At 41.5% G+C, this 17,232-nt stretch overlaps 1 protein-coding gene across 5 annotated transcripts in view; it reads left to right on the forward strand.

The window, feature by feature from the left end:
• Window positions 1-17,232, forward strand: part of stat6 (signal transducer and activator of transcription 6, interleukin-4 induced) — a 75,793-nt gene that overhangs the window by 24,550 nt on the left and 34,011 nt on the right. For 4 of the 5 annotated variants that reach the window (XM_088368518.1, XM_088368521.1, XM_088368520.1 and 1 more), the window contains exons 7-13: window positions 1,207-1,355; window positions 8,354-8,470; window positions 9,698-9,865; window positions 10,689-10,776; window positions 10,862-10,984; window positions 11,122-11,214; window positions 15,085-15,288. In XM_088368518.1, the coding sequence (XP_088224644.1) occupies window positions 1,207-1,355; window positions 8,354-8,470; window positions 9,698-9,865; window positions 10,689-10,776; window positions 10,862-10,984; window positions 11,122-11,214; window positions 15,085-15,288 (942 nt within the window). The remainder of the gene's footprint in view (window positions 1-1,206; window positions 1,356-8,353; window positions 8,471-9,697; window positions 9,866-10,688; window positions 10,777-10,861; window positions 10,985-11,121; window positions 11,215-15,084; window positions 15,289-17,232) is intronic. The other variant, XM_088368522.1, reaches the window with a different exon arrangement.

The following is a 17,232-nucleotide window of genomic DNA, read 5'->3' on the forward strand; positions in this document are numbered from 1 at the left end:
CACACACACACACGCACACACACGCATCGCACATCACACACCCACGCACACACCACACGCACACACACGTACACACACACACCCCACACACCCTTCACACGATTCATACAATAATCACACACACAAGACTCATATTCACACACCCAACGACTCGCCCATGTACACTACACGCACCTGCTCTCACATTCTTACGACCAAACGTGCCTATATCCTTTTGCCAGTTTGCCTGTATGCCCCTATGAGTCACAGTGCCTGTTACTTTTTTGCCAATAATTCAGTAAAGCAATCAAAACTAAACTACGTCTTCCCTCCTGTGTTCTGACCGACACCCGGAGGTAATAAGAGCATAACCATCCGAGCCAACCCCCTATACAGTCCTCAGCCTCCCCAACAATAGCAGTAGCAGTTTCCATTATTTTATTGCAATGTTTTTCCTTATTCAGATTTGTTTCAAGACTACAGTTACAGTTAAACTCCACTTTGATGGTTAATACAGTTATTGCAATTTTGTTGTTTTATCACAGTAGGTTTATTTACATTTCAAAAACCAGGAGCCATTCATTTACAAATGTGATTGCACTTTAGTTTACATATTTAAATGTTCAGATATTAAGATGTGATAGATAGTTTTTGCATGATTTGAATGAGGCAAAATATGCTTCTTCTCTCGAATATATTGTTATGATCATTTGTTTCAGATGAACTGTAATTATAAACATTAAACGTGGTGTTCAAAAAGTCTTTTTTCAAACTTGAGTCTTGAAAAAGAGGGGGTCGTCTTATAACCAGCGTCGTCTTATATTCGGGACAATATGGTAGTTTATGTTGAAAATTAACTTTCCCAACAATGGTAGGCAGTGTGTTTTGGGCCCTTGCTGCATGATGAAACATCTCCTAATTCATTTTTGGTGCAATTTTCTATAAGTTGCCAGACATTGATGATATAACTCGCGATGGTAGCAGCAGGATGAATTCTGAAGTCTAAAATACTATTTTGTCCGTCAATTTACAGTAAAATGCATAAATGCATCCAAACTAATTGGGTGAACCATCATCATGCAACAAGACCCACAACACACTGCCATCTCAACAGACTTTATCATGGAGGAGAAGTGAAAGGTCTCAGACTGACCAACTCAATCACCTGATTTCAATTCAAGTGTAAATATCCAAACCACGTGTCATTGTAACATTTGATTGTTGCAGAAGCGTTTTCAGCTGCTCAGTGAGTGTGTGGACTGTCTGGACCAGTGTCAGGCCCAACTCCTCAACAGGTTGAAGGCCTGGAGGTGGGAGCAGTACAAGGCAACCATTGGACATCCTTTTCATGACAACCTCAATGTACTGCAGATGTGGTAAGATATCAGTTTATTATTGCGTACTATTGCTATCAATCTGAAGCAACAGGCTTATAGTATACAAACGTTACAACCTGGACCAGCCATATTGGCTCATTAATGACTAGGTCATTATTAGTAGCATGTCGTTTTGCATTTTGGTTTACAGGCTAAAACAGCGTATCATTATTTTACCGACAGTGAGGCCGGTAGTGCTTTATTTTGCAGCAGAAAAAAATGGGTGGCTGGCTCCATCCTTTGGTAAGGATGTAACCCTAACCCTAACTTGGTGAGTTAATTTGTAACGTGTTACTTGATAGTAGTGGCCATTTTGAGTAACCACTAATTTGATGCATTACTTTTTCTGAAATGATAACTACTGTATTTAGTATTCAAAAACCTACTGTGTTATTTTGTGTCTTAAAGCTAGCAAAACAAATAGTAAAAAAAGCTTACTCCAAAATGATAACTGTAATAATTATTTTTAGGTCACCATAGAGAGCTTTCAGGCATATTAGTAGTGAGGCCTAATTTCCACTATAATATGTTTCTTTGAGAACATGAGAAACAGTGGCAGACATTTGCCACCATGGTGGAGTAGTGAATACCATGAATAAAACCCAGAATAAAAACAAAATGTGTAATATTAAATGATTTCTAATCATTTATAGAGAAACAAGGGATAGGGATCGTTTTTTTTCTACTCCCATTGAACATATATACTGCACTAAACAGATATGTATAGATATATTTTTAATTTTGTTTTTGTATTTTATGTTATTCAAGAGTCAAGAGTTTTTTATTCGCCATGTTTGAGCGTGCCAAACAAGGAATTTGACTTTGGTAAATCACAGCCTCTGTTCAACATTTAGGTGACTAACAACAGCACTCAGGACATCTGAAAAATGGAAGATATTCTCAAACATCCCCTGATCTTAAACTCCCAAGAGGGCAAGGAAAACTCAAAACTCCAGCTAGGGGAAATGAGAAACCTTGAGAAGAGACCACAGATGGGAGGGTCCCTCTTCTAGGATGACCAGGCTGCAATGGATGCAGAGAGGACACATAGTACAAACAGTGTAGACAAAAAAGGTGTGGAGAGCACGTTGTTATTGCACAGTAATGACTCTGAGACTCTAAGAGTGGTGTGAGTTCATCAGAGCAACAGCCTGGGGGAAGAAGCTGTCTCTGTGTCTGCTGGTTTTAGTGTACAGAGCTCTATAACGCTGTCCGGAGGGGAGTAGTTCAAACAGACTGCAGCCTGGGTGAGAAGGGTCTGTAGAGATGTTACTTGTATGTTTCCTGGTCCTGGACAGGTACAAGTCTTGGATAGATTGGAGGTTGATTCCAATTATCTTTTCTGCAGTCCTTATTGTCCGTTGCAGTCTGTGCTTGTCTTGTTTGGAGGCCGATCCAAACCAGACAGTGATGGAGGTGCAGAGGACAGACTGCATGATGGCAGTGTAGAAGGTCTTCAGCAGCTCCTGCGGCAGGTTGAACTTCTTGAGCTGTCTCAGGAAGTACAGCCTCTGCTGGGCCTTCTTCCGGACAGAGTCTATGTGACCGGTCCATTTCAGGTCCCGAGAGATTGTGGTTCCCAGGAACTTGAAGGTGTCTGTTGAGAGAATAGTTTTTCTGCGGATAGTGAGGGGTGGAAGTGGTGAAGGGCCTCGCCTGAAGTCCACTGTTATCTCCACGTTCTTGAGCGGGTTCAGCTCCAGGTGGTTTTGGCTGCACCAGTGGACCAGCTGCTCCACCTCCTGTCTGTACGCAGTCTCATCACCGTTCTGGATCAGTCCGATGAGAGTGGTGTCGTCTGCATACTTCAGGAGCTTCACAGGAGAGTCACCTGCGGAGAAATCATTGGTGTAGAGGGAGAAGAGCAGTGGGGAGAGGACGCACCCCTGAGGGGCTCCAGTATTGGTGGTCCGGGTGTCAGATGTGATGCTCCCCAGCCTCACACGCTGTCTCCTGTTGGTCAGGAAGCTGGTGATCCACTGACAGGTGGAGGCAGGCACCGCGAGCTGGATGAGCTTCTATTGGAGGATGTCAGGAGCGATGGTGTTGAACGCCGAGCTGAAGTCCACAAACAGGATCCTGGCGTACGTTCCTGGGGTGTCCAGGTGTTGCAGGATGTAGTGCAGTCCCATGTTAACCGCATCATCCACCGACCTGTTTGCCCGGTAGGCAAACTGGAGGGGGTCAAGCAGGGGGCCCGTGACATCCTTCAGGTGGTTCAGCACTAACCTCTCGAAAGATTTCATGACCACAGATGTCAGTGCAACAGGTCTATAGTCATTCAGACCTGTAATGGCGGGCTTCTTGGCCACTGGAACGATGGTGGAGCTCTTGAAGCACGAGGGCACCTCACACAGCTCCAGGGAACGATTGAAGATCCGTGCAAAGGTGGGCGCCAGCTGCTCAGCGCAGACTTTCAAGCAGGAAGGTGACAGGCCGTCTGGGCCCGGTGCCTTTCTGATCTTTTGTCTCCGGAACATCTGGCGCACTTCCTCCTCGCGGATCTGGAGTGCGGACGCGGCCTCTGCAAGAGAGAGAGTCGGTGACCACGGTGATGGAGGTGTGGACAGAGCAGTTGTGGGGGGAGGTGAGTATGTAGATTGTGCTGCAGGAGGTCCCGTTGTGTGGGAGGACCGATCAAACCTGCAGTAGAACCTGTTTAGCTGGTTAGCAAGCCTTGGGCTCGCCACAGGACGGGGGGTTCGTTTCTTGAAGCCCGTGATGCTCTGCAGACCTTTCCACACTGTTGAGGGATCAGGATTGGCAGAGAGGTGTCTCTCCAGGCTCTCCCCGTAACACCTCCTGGCTGTCCTTACCTCTCAGTTCAGTGTGTTTCTGGTCTGCTTGAAAAGGTCCCGGTCACCGCTCCTGTAGGCCTCCTCCTTGACTTTGCGCAGCCTCCCGAGGTTCGGTGTTAACCAAGGTTTGTCGTTGTTGTACGTGCAAAAGGTCTTAGTCTGCACGCACAGATCCTCACAAAAACTGATGTATGATGTGACAGTGTCAGTGAGTTCATGCAGGTCTGAAGTTGCACCTTCAAAAACTCTGCAATCGGTGCAGTCAAAGCAGGCTTGGAGGTCCTGCCTTGACTCCACTGTCCACTTCCTCACAGTCCTCACCACAGGCTTAGAAGTTTTTAGTTTCTGTCTGTAGGCCGGGATCAGATGAACTAGACTGTGGTCCGAGAGTCCTAAAGCTGCACGAGCCACAGAGTGGTATGCATCCTTAATTACGGTGTAGCAGTGGTCCAGTGTCTGTGCCCCTCTGATGGGACACCTTATGTGCTGTCTGTATCTGGGGAGTTCGTGTGCGAGGTTCGCCCTGTTAAGATCACCCAGAACAATGATTAGTGAATTTGGTAGAAGTTTCTCCATGTCTGTCACCTGGTCAGCCAGCATCTGCGTGGCTTCACTCGCACGTGCGTGTGGTGGAATGTAAACAGCCGCCATGACGATCGAGGAGAACTCCCGTGGTGAATAGAACGGCCGGCAGTTTATGAAAAGTGTTTCTCGGAGAGGGCTGCAAAACTCTTTCAACACCATGACATCAGTACACCAACGTTCATTAATGTAGAAACAGAGACCACCTCCCTTTGATTTTCCGGAGAGCTGCGATCTGCACGCGTTAGCCGAAACCCAGCTAACTCCATGGCGTGGTGGGGGGCTCGTTCGCTAAGCCACGTTTCAACAAAACACAGCGTGGCGGATCTGCTGAAGTCCGTGTTCCTTGAAGTGAGGAGCAGCAGTTCGTCCATCTTGTTCGCCAGGGAGCGGACATTCGCCAGATAAATTGACGGTAGGGCAGAACGGAACCCTCTCTGCCTCAGCTTTACGAGGGCTCCGGCTCGTTTTCCGCGTCGCCGCCGTCGCACTAGCTTGTATAGCACCGCCGCTCCGGCTAAAGTCTCCGACAAACAGTCTGAATCAGAGAGAACAGGAGAGAAAATACCAGAAGAAGACTGACCGATGTATAACAGTGCTTCTCTAGTAAAAGTGATCCGGGATGGACAGCAGAAGACACAGAAAACACACAAAATAAGACAAAGAAACAGAGAGCGACTCACCGTGGCGGCCATCCGCGGCGCATCATGACGTCAGACATTATGTTTACATTTTCAAATCAATTGATCTAACAATCAAATCAGTGTTCTGACCAATGCGCCAGCTTGTTTACTCATTGTTTCAGTCTGGTGGCAAAGGTCTGCCATTGTCTCTCATGAAAGGAGTATGTTATAAATATGTATTATGATTACATATACCTTATGGCTAATTGCCTGACTAGGCTCACTCTAGAGACCTAAAATATATTATTGCGATTATCATCTTTGAATAAATAATTCATTGTGAAACCATAGATTAAACACAAAGTACAGTGGAGCCTCGGAGTTCGACCACAATCCGTTTCAGAAGGCTTTTCGAGAAGTGAATCGTTCGAATTCTGAATCATGTTTTCCCACTACAAATAATGGAAGAAAATGTAATCCATTCCAAGCCAAAAAAAACGCTTTTTTAAAGCACATTTTCATTATTTTACACCATAAACTGTATAAATAAGTGAGTAGGTAATGTATAAATCAGTGTTTCCCATGTGCCATGAGATATGTTCAGCTGTGCCGTGGGAAATTGTTCAACATTAAATAAATAAATAATAAATAAAGTCCCAATGATCGTCACACACACATCTGGGTGTGGTGAAATTTGTCCTCTGCATTTAACCCATCCCCGTGTGATTTTGATCCATCCTTTGGGGGAGAGGGGAGCAGTAGCGGTGCCGCGCTCGGGAATCATTTGGTGATCTAACCCCCCAATTCCAACCCTTAATGCTGAGTGCCAAGCAGGGAGGCAATGGGTCCCATTTTTATAGTCTTTGGTATGACCCGGCCGGGGTTTGAACTCACAACCTTCCAGTCTCAGGGCGGACACTCTACCACTAGGCCACTGAGCTGGTTAACATTAATTACGGAGCGCATTGTAAACAGGATCGCCAAACCACTGGTCAGTTAGCGCAAGGCCTGGTCAGCCACTTGCTAATCGTGCATGCGTGGCAAATCGGAGAATCTTGAAATTTCATGTTGTGGCATCGGCACATACTCAGTTAATGTGTGTGTTGCTGTGTGCTTTTACTAACAGTGATACTATGACGGCTGTGGTGCGTTTTCGGTCCGATGGAAATCAGAGCATGTAGTTCAACGGGAGAACCTGGATTGTTCATTTTTCATCAACATAAAATACACAGTCAAGTCGAGACACCTCGACTGTGATAGCCACTCAGTCGCTGTCAGAACACCAGAGCGTTTTTAAAAGTGACTTTGTTCTTATTGTCGCAATATTTATAGAGCTAGTCTAAAACAGTAAACAAAGTCATATTGATTCTTTTGGATTTTAATCACAATCACTTTCAATAGTTTATCCTTACACTGTCTAAAACCTTTTTTCAAAAACTGTCACTTTTATTTACAAAAGAAATATAATGTAAAGAATATTTAGTATTTATTTCTATTCAACTATTCTACTCTTCATACATATATAGAAACTTTACGTCTTTTGTTGTAATATAACTGATTTTAATATAGAAGCTGGTGTAACACTCAACAGATAGCGTTGGTGGTGTGCCTCGAGATTTTTTCCAATGAAAAGGTGTGCCGTGAATGAAAAAAGGTTGGGAAACACTGGTATAAATAAATAATATAAATAACAAACTGAATTAATAGAGTAGGCTAGGCTGGGGAATATATTGCCGTATCTGTAGCAACTCGCTTGTGTGTTGCATTCTAATAGTAAAAGATATATTTTTAAATTGTGAGGGGAAAAAAAGCACATAAAAACATTTTTTTTATTTTTACCAATGAAAGACAACATTTCAAAGATCTTGTGAAAGAAAACAGCAAAAACGTTTTCCTAATTTCAAAAAACAAAAACAAAAAAAACTGCAGAAATTCTAATGAAAGATAACATACAGTATACGTACTGCATCAAAGTTCGTGAGCAACAAAAACAGCAAAAACATTTTCTTTCTTAATTTCAAAAAACAAAACCAAAAAAAACCTGCAGAAATTCTAATGAAAGATAACATACAATATACGTACTGTATCAAAGTTCATGTGGATCGAGCTTATTGTCGATTTTGCCATGCAGAACTCCCGCGCCAACTCTGACACACGCACACCGGACTCATATTTTGCGACTAATTCTTTTTTAAATTCAACCGTTTTGCGCACTGCTTTCCTCTTTTCGCCATGATCAACTTCACTGCTCCCACTCGCTTCCTTTTGGAGGCATGATCAGAGTTGATACAATCCTCAGAGTAACGAGAATGTAATAACGAACGGAGTCAGTTGGCATGCGGGTCCTCTCGGCTCATCTCCTGAGGTTCGACAACCGAAATTTCGTCCGACATCCGAAGCAAAAAAATCTCGAATTTTTTGTTCGAATACCGATTTGTTCGAGAACTGGGACGTTCGAAAACCGAGGCTCCGCTGTAATGCCTTACTTCTTTCGTGTAGTCTCTAGTCCGACGTCAGAGTACACAAATGTAGCCCAATGATGAGCCGATAGATTTGTCAAAGACAAACGTAGTGTGTCGTGGCATATTTTGAATTGCCTTGACGTGTCTTAGCCTGTGTTGCGTACATAATCAACGATTGGATGGCTGGCGTATGGGACCGATCACGACCACTACGACGAAAGTCTGGCATGTCAGCTTTTTTGTTCGTCTTGCCACAAAGTGTGACAGAACCTATGTCATCCTTCGAGTGGTTCTTGGGCATTGACCAGTAAGAATACAGTGCCCTTCTACTTATGACGAGTGATTAGACATGATACGCGCAAACAAACGAACAAAATGGCATAAAAAGGAACGGACAGTAACTCAGCTGATATCAGCATATCAGCCACAATATGGAGGATTCGAGGAACTGTGGAGGCAGCTAGTATGCATTGCCTCAATTCAATATCATTAAGTTTCTTAAGATCAATGTGCCTCATGTGATCATGTGTCAGGTGTGAGCAGCTTCTTGGGGTGAATGGGAAGCTGAGACAGGAATTAATGCTGATCGTGGAACCAATCCCAGAGTTGCAGGAAAGGCTAAGACAACTTTTGCAGCTTCTGGTTCAAAGGTAGGTTCTCATTTAGATACATTACACATACTTGCCAACTTTGGGCTGTGAAAAATAGGATTTCTTTTTCATAGGCATGAAAAAATAGGGAGATTTATTTTGAATGGCCTATCAGCCCACAATTTCTTTGGCCGCACGGGCAAAGGGATGGGGTGTTATGCGTCAACCGGTTTCTTGCCTTATGTGATATATACATGCCAACTTTGTGTTGTGAAAAGTTGATTTTTTTTTTCCCCCATCAGGGTTTCGGACCCTACCATAGCGGTCTGCAGTCAGAGGCCCGGCATCAGTCTGTAGACCACTTAGTAACAGGCTGTAGAAAAATTCTTTAAAAAAATCAGAGATAGTTTGAACACACCAAGCTGACATAAAAATCGAGTTTGGCGTCAATTGCAGCCTTTGAAAGCAATTGCATTATTCTGCTGAGAGGAGAAAGTATCATCTTGCAGCATGGCTAATAATGGAACATAACATCTGTCCGTAAACAGATGAGACAAAACAACTGTCTCTCTGCTGATGTGCTTTTTAATTTTAGCTCGTGATGTGCAGAAAACATGGGACAGCAGAACTTTTATATAACATTAAACACTCACAACCGTCACCTGGTCCTTTTCTTCATTCTCCTGTATGTTTTTAAATGTTCCTTTTGTGTGATCTGATCATTACGTTTGCTTCAATACAGTCTTGTTTCCATTGACGTATTTATCGACACCCGGAAGTAGGGGATCCCCAACCAGCTGCTTTTCATTGCAATGATATTTTAAGAGTACTGTAATTGATGTTGACCAACATCGGCCGTTTGGGTGGAGCCCACCTGCTTGCGTCGCTGGACACACGGGCCGGGGAGTGGAGCCTTCGTGTAGAGCAGATCGCACCGAGGGAAACACTTCGGTTGGCTACGCAGCAAGGAGGAGCCGTGTTGTGTCACATTGCCCACAATTTAAACTGTTTACTTCACTGTAAAAGCAGGAGATTCGTGGGAGAAATGACAGATCAGGGGACAGGCAGTAGACAGCGTTAAAAGTCGGTAATCTCCCGCCTAAATCGGGAAAGTTGGCAAGTATGATGACAAGGTCAAAACTGAGTTATAGCTTGCTCAGTATGATGCGCTATAGCGCTACAAAGCTGCAACAACTGTCATAATGAACACTTCTGTGCATACTAAAATGTTTTGACTTCACTTTGTGTTTAATTATCTTGTTTAATTCTCTTGTTCTCTTCTCTAAGTTCTCTTGTTGTGGACAAGCAGCCCCCTCAAGTTATCAAGACGCAGTCCAAGTTCTCCACAACTGTGCGCTACCTGCTGGGTGAGAAAATTGCACCTGGAAAGCCTGTGGTTCTAAAAGCACAAATCATTAATGAGCTCCAGGCCAGAAACCTGAACATCACACCCAGGTGAGTAACTCATGATAAATTTGAATACATCAAACCAAGAATGTAACATAACATTACGTCTTTATCCGGGTTTCCGCTGTGTATCCACCAAGTATTGAATTTGGTTTTCCAATGCTTAGAATTTCCCAATGCAATCATTAGAAACACACATTGGAAACATGTTTTCTATAGAAACAGTTTAATTGCCAAGTTATCTTTGTCAGAATAGCTTTCAGCGTAGTCTATGCTTCTTCTGGAGTCTGGCAACTAATGAAATACATCTGGGTTGTACTCTTGGATAATGGCTTGCCTCTCTGCTTAGTGAATTCGGCCTGTGTGTGGGCATACATATATGCTTTAAATAAAACCTTTCTGTAATCCTCTGAATAAATAAAAATAGTTCACTCATCCATTTTTTTGCTACTACTCCTTTGATTCCCTGAGCAATCAAGTAAAAAAATTGAATTTGTTGGTGTGGATGAAAAAAAAAAAAAAAAGAGCCCTTCAACAATTAACATTGTATTTTGGGTGTTAGATAGGGACGCTCGTTACGGTACAAAACATTAGTTCATTGATTGTTTGGCTCCTTGCCTTGAAGAGCACAGTCACTTCCTGTATCTAGCCTTTTCCATTGCGTTTGTCATTTCTTTAAGACAGAGCTCCAGATTTTAAGAAGGAACTCCAGATTTTTGGAGCCAACAACTTTCTTTCATGCTGTACCTGCTTAATTAAAATTGTCATTTTATCAAATTAAAGAACAAAATAATAATGACATCATAGATGTTAGTTTATGCATTCAAGGGCTTTTCAGGCCAATTAAGACATGGCATGTTATTATTTGCAGTGAGGATGTTCAGTCAGTGATCAATAACACAGCGGTCCTGGAACATAACACGGCTACCAAGAGCACATGTGCCACCTTCAGGAATATGGTATATTACACATCACTTTTCATCTTGCAGTTTTGAAATGACTGCACTCTGGTAACAAGTTAAAATTTGAACTTGTATGCGACAGTCAATCAAAAAGATCAAGAGAGCAGACAGAAAGGGATCTGAGTCTGTGACAGAGGAAAAGTTTGCTCTCCTCTTTTCAACAGAGATCACCATCACAGGCTGTGACACTCCCTATAAAATCCAGGTTTGTTTTTAAATGTGCTTTACATCATCTATTCATTCAACTCAATTGGCTATTACTGTGAAATGTGTATACCAAAGTAAACCTCAATCAACCAAGGACTAGTGTAAATATCACACGATGAATATATGTCATTCCAGATGATCTCTTTACCACTCGTCGTCATTGTTCATGGCAGCCAAGACAACAATGCGCTGGCTACCATCATTTGGGATTGTGCTTTTTCTGAACCAGTAAGTGAAACCTTTTCTCCGTGCAGTGGTACTTAAAAGTTGGACCACAACCCATTTTTTTACTGATGGACAAACTTATAAGTTTAAAACTTACATTTTCCTTTGACATCAATTATATTCATTCCAAAATTCTAACAGTCATTATTGTAAAATATTTATTTCCTACACTTGCAAGTTTTTCAGGAACATTTTAAGATTGTCATGTGACAATTATCACCCCTGGCATAAATTGTAGAATCACCAGTCTCGGGGATGGTTCAGGTTTTTAAATTTGTAGTAAAACTTTCTGGCTTTAAGAAATACTAAAATGTGGTAGTCAGTAACAATTATATTTTAGACCAAGCAAAAGGAAATAAAATATGGAATCATCCTTTAAATTTCTATTGGTACAACTCAAATCGGGGCTGCCAAGATTAGTTGACCAATCACGGCGATGCAAACGATCAAAATCGTCAACAATTAATTGGAACAGTGAATGAATTGTTTATTTATAAATTTTTTACTTGCTGCTGTACTTTTCTCTCGAAAATGGCTCTTCTCCCACTAATGCCTTGTCTGTGACGCACATGCTCAGTACTGACTGGTAATCAGAGTCCGTAATATAAACAGAAGTATTTTTAGTACTTGAGTGACATAGCTAACCCGTGTTAGCAGTCTGACAGTCTGTGCACATTTCACCCAAAATACCTAAATGCAAACCTCCCTTTTATGGCACGCTGTGGATAATGCCTAAAAAAAAAAAAAAAAAAAAAAAAAGAAGAACCCCGTTGTGAACAATGCCTGATATCATATCTGTCGTGTCAGTCGTGTCTCGAAGCTAGCTGTGGTAAACATACACAGGCTACCATGTGCATCTGATGGAACGCCACACACAATGTCCTGTTCTGGTACGCCAACACATGTTGTATCATCATCCATAGATTACCGAGGCATCAGTCAGCGAACTCACGTTTATTAAAAACCAAAATACAGTCAAAAAAAATAATACAGCACCTTCGATGCAATTCATATGATACAACTACTCAAAATACACTCACAAGAACTGAAAACAGAGCGCAAAGCAATCAACAATCAGCAGAAGGACTGATGCTAATGGTATGAAAACGAGTGCATAGACACTCAATATTATTAAAGTGAAATACAGTTTATTATTTTTGTGTCATCTCAAGCTTACCACTTTACTGTGTCTGTTGTTTCCATGGATTGAAGGAACCGAACCATCAACAAAACGAAGTCATACGGCGAATCTTTCTCTATACCAGTGCTTCTCAATAATTTTCTGCGATGCCCCCCCATAGAGAGAAGAAAACATTTCGCACCCCCCCCCCCATGTTATTAACATTAAAGAAAACAAAATGTAAATAAAAAATAAAGATCAACTTACAATAAAGAATAATTATTAATAACATTGTTTTTTAGTCTGTAACAGAACAGATTCAATGTGCATCACTTTGCCTGAAATTAAAAATAAATTATAATTATTTAAACTATAAACATTCTTGACCAACTGCCATTTTATGCTGGAAAACGTACAATAAAATAATAATAAACATACATAATATTCAATTAAATAACAGCAATAAATGATGTTCAATTCAAAGTAACCAGCAACATTAACTCAGGAGCACAATATATAAAACGTTTTAACCTACAAAACAAAAATGAATAAAACAATTTGTGCTCAAAATGAGGCAGCATGACAGAGACCATATCCACGGCTGCAGGTAGTATCAGCTCTTCTGCAATGGTGTTTTTTCTTGCACTGAGCAATTTGGTACACTGTTTTATATGATGCTTACAGGTGCTTCCTGATTGACTGAAGTTGCATTCACAAAGTGGGATGATTGTTGGCAATATTCAGCCCGTTTTCGCTGAAAAACCTCAAGCATCTTATCAGCGTTATTGGGGTGCAATCACTTTATAAGTGCCGCCTTAATTTATTTGGCTTCGTACCGTCTGCTGCCAACATTGTAAGGCACAGTAAACACACCGGCCTTTCCTTGTCTCCCATCGTAGTCGCACTGAAGCCGAGCGCTATGTACGCTTCATCATATTTCCTTGTCTTAGCTTTCATGTGACTCTCAATTCTCTTATCTCCGTCTCTCTCTGCCGTTCTTTTCAAACATGTTCAATATTTTTCCATGGAGTCCCACTGGACTTTTTATCGCCTGCTTTGTGCTGTGTACATATTGATTGATTGATTGATTGATTGATTGATTGATTGATTGATTGATTGATTGATTGAGAAATCCAGGGCGCTTGCATGTGTTGGCTCATATGTTGAGCTCTTGATTTTTGAAATATAGAGCCGGTTACCAAACCCACTTCTTGCCTGGTACTTTGGTAAAGCTACAATATATAGTTATATACTAGATCTGTGGAATAATTGGGGCCGTAGCTGATGACGAGGCTGACGTCAGCGGCGCACGTAGTAGGTCTTTTTTTTTTTTTTTGGCACAGAGAATGAATATTCTGGTGGATTTAATGATTTGGAGTGACACGGATGGTTCGTTAAAATTCTTGCTTATATTACATTTATTTGATATCTAGTCTGACAGCTGTGCGTGTGTGTGTGTGCGTGCGTGCGTGTGTGTGTGTGTGTGTGTGTGTGTGTGTGTGTGTGTGTGTGTGTGTGTGTGTGTGTGTGTGTGTGTGTGTGTGTGTGTGTGTGTGTGTGTGTGTGTGTGTGTTTTTAAAGTGACACAAGATGAAGATTCCGTTGGATTTAAAGATTTGGAGTGACACGGATGGTTTGATAAAATTGTTGTTTATATTGTTATTTCATACATAGTTTATATATTGTATGGGCCTGTAGAAAAATTTGAACTGCAACGCGCCGCTGACGTCAGACTTGTTTACATAAAAGAAGACGAACTCGATCGATGGCTTTAATGATTTGGAGTGACACAGATGGTTTATAAAAGTGTTATTTATGTTATAGTCATTTGAATCAGTGTTAATGTTACATCAGGCCCATTCTCAGCTTCTCATTTGTGTTTGTCACGTTAGCATACCGTATCGTTAGCCTGTTGTTGGTGGTTCATGCCTGTTTTTGGTGTTGGATTTTGTAGAATAAATTTACCCCAAAATGCGATTTATACTCTGGTGCGACATATATGTTTTTTCCTCCATATTGTGCATTTTATGGCTGATGCGACTTGTATTCCGGAGTGACTTTTAGTCCGAAAAATACGGTTCTACTGCCAGAGTGTGAATGTTTGAGCACATGAATTATGTATGCATTGTAAAGCATCTTTGTATGTCGATAAATGCACTATATATATCTGATGCAATATTATTGAATAAGGTTAACCACTAATGTTTTATCACACATATGAAACACACTAACTTTTGTACATAAGTGATACACATGGCAGCTAGCCAAGCAGCTATTGCAAAACGCTAATGCAGAAATCAAATGAAAAATCTTTACTCAGGGCACACCCTTGTCAAACAAACAGCATAACCAGAAGGTCTCAGATTCTCCCCTTGAACTCACAACTGTGATCTCAATATTCCACATTTTGTGTCAATTTATTTATTGATAGGCCATAAACTAGTTTCTCATTGTGCCTTTCTCTGCTGCCTTATTTCACCAGCGGGGCTGAATTAAGTTTTCTGAATCTAAACAAAATACACCACACCAATCATAGATCAAACTCCTAAAAGTACTTTGGTTGGTGAGTGTCAAACTTGTTGGTGAAAACCAAACTTGTGCTCATGACAACTGGCTGAAATGAGGTCAAATGAAGTGCACTGATATGAACACCAAACATGTTTGAATATTGTGGAAATGTTACCTTTTATTAATTGCTCATCTCCACGAAAATGTAGATAGTTGCCATTCACAGATGCCTCTGTTGATGTCAGGACAGAGTGCCGTTTGTGGTGCCGGAGCGGGTACCCTGGAAGCTCATGTGCAGCACTCTCAACAGTAAATTCACCTCAGAGGTCCAGACGCAGCACAACCTCGACCACTATAACCAACACTTCCTGGCCCAGAAGATATTTGACAAACCAGAATTCACCGATGACTTCAGCAACATGATGGTTTCCTGGCCTCAGTTCAATAAGGTACATCACACACATACACCTCATAATTTTTTACATAGAATTCTATACCAGAAGCTCCTGTCCCTAAATATATGAAATTAGTTTTGATGACAAAGTCATTCTATGGATATGTCATTCAAAACTAAGTAAATCTTGATTTTATACACAATGTTTAGGTGAGCAATGCAAGTTGTGCCAGGAATTGGCCTGGATGTCTCCATTTTAAACACAACCTAAAGTCAGTTTGTTTGAAACAAAACATGTAATAAAATAAAGATATAGTGCAACATATATAGTGTTGCTGTCGACAACAAAAATTACAAAACAAAATATCGTTGTCAGTGAGACTATCATATGAGAGGAACCAAAATGCTGGTCACATGACAACAACACTTACTAAATCTGAAATGCCAAATTTTAGATAAATAAAACAAAATTAAGTGTGCTTCGAAAATAAAAACAAAATGTTTCAGCTACTAAAATGAGATAACAAATATTACAAAATGTCATGGTCATTCCTGAAGTTGATTTTCTTAAATTCTGATCATGTTAGTACATGGACCAGAAAGAAAAGTATTCGCTCCGGGGAGAGGTGGGGGGAGGGTCGACAGGGGTGAGGCAGTGTTTGGTATTCCTCAACGGGCAGGGGATGTGGGGAGTAGCTTACGACGGCTGTGTCACAGTGAAAGATAATAGTTCAATGGGGGGGGATGCTGCCGTCACACGCCAAAAACTAGCAAACTAACTAAACACAAACACAAACTAGCGATGGGGTGGGTGGGGGCATTTTGATGCTATCTTATTGAAATGGACGCGTGTACTTCCAACATTGTTGGTAGAGTGTCCGCCCTGAGACTGGAAGGTTGTGGGTTTTATACCCCGGCCGGGTCATACCAAAGTCAATAAAAATGGGACTCATTGCCTCCCTGCTTGGCACTCAGCATCAACTTGGAATTGGGGGTTAGATCACCAAATGATTCCTGAGTGCGGCACTGCTGCTGCTCACTGCTCCCGTCTCCCCAAGGGGATGGATCAAAATCACACAGGGATGGGTTAAATGCAGAGGACAAATTTCACCACACTCAGATGTGTGCGTGACAACGATCATTGGGACTTTTTTTAACTTTAAAATATCTTGTAGAACATAATTCAAATAAGAACATCTTCCTTGTCTAAAATGTATGTATTCCCACGACTACAGAATCCCAAATGGATTTGGCTAAAATAGAATTGGATTACTGAAGTGTCAAAAAATACTACTAATTTACTAATACAAAAACTACGTTTTTTGTAAAACTAGACTAAAATGCCATCAGTTTTCATCGGCTAAAACTCAACTAGCCTAAATTGCAGAGGTGGCAAATCCAGGTTCAAAAAGTAAAACTCTGACCCAGTTTGGCTTTAGCCACAGATGCCTAAACTCGACCAGCAATTGAATGAGGTCATTTAACTGCTGGTTGACTAGAAGTACCTATGGTTAAAGCCCAAGTGTGGCAGCGTTTACTTTTAGGACCTGAATTTGCCACCTCTGCTAAGATGTCATCGCTTATTTTTTACTAAGACTAGACTAAAATGTCATCAGTTATGTTTGACTAAAACTGGACAAGTCATGGACAATTCTTGTTAGTGTGGTGCCCACTAACTTATTTTTGCAAGACCCACACGGGAGACAGTATGCCCTTTTTAAGCACTTGCAAATGGAGAGTCATTCGTCGCTGTGCGTACAGCGATGATCGAATGAGGTCTGACTCAGGCCTCTTGCAAGAGCATTTTTATTGAGAGAAACAGGGTGGGGGTGAGAGTGGACAGGATGGAGTTGAAGCCCCTGACCTCTGGTCAAAACATATACGGGGGTGTTTTACGACGTTACGTATGTAAGACAACACAAGCTAGGTTATTTATTACAGGTTACATTCCAACATAAGCATAAAACTAATCTAGCTAGGTTATTTATTACAGGTTACA

This window comes from Syngnathus floridae, chromosome 2 (genome assembly GCF_059516105.1).
Source record: "Syngnathus floridae isolate MCC-2025c chromosome 2, RoL_Sflo_1.0, whole genome shotgun sequence".
In the NCBI taxonomy this organism is placed as follows: Eukaryota; Metazoa; Chordata; class Actinopteri; order Syngnathiformes; family Syngnathidae; genus Syngnathus; species Syngnathus floridae.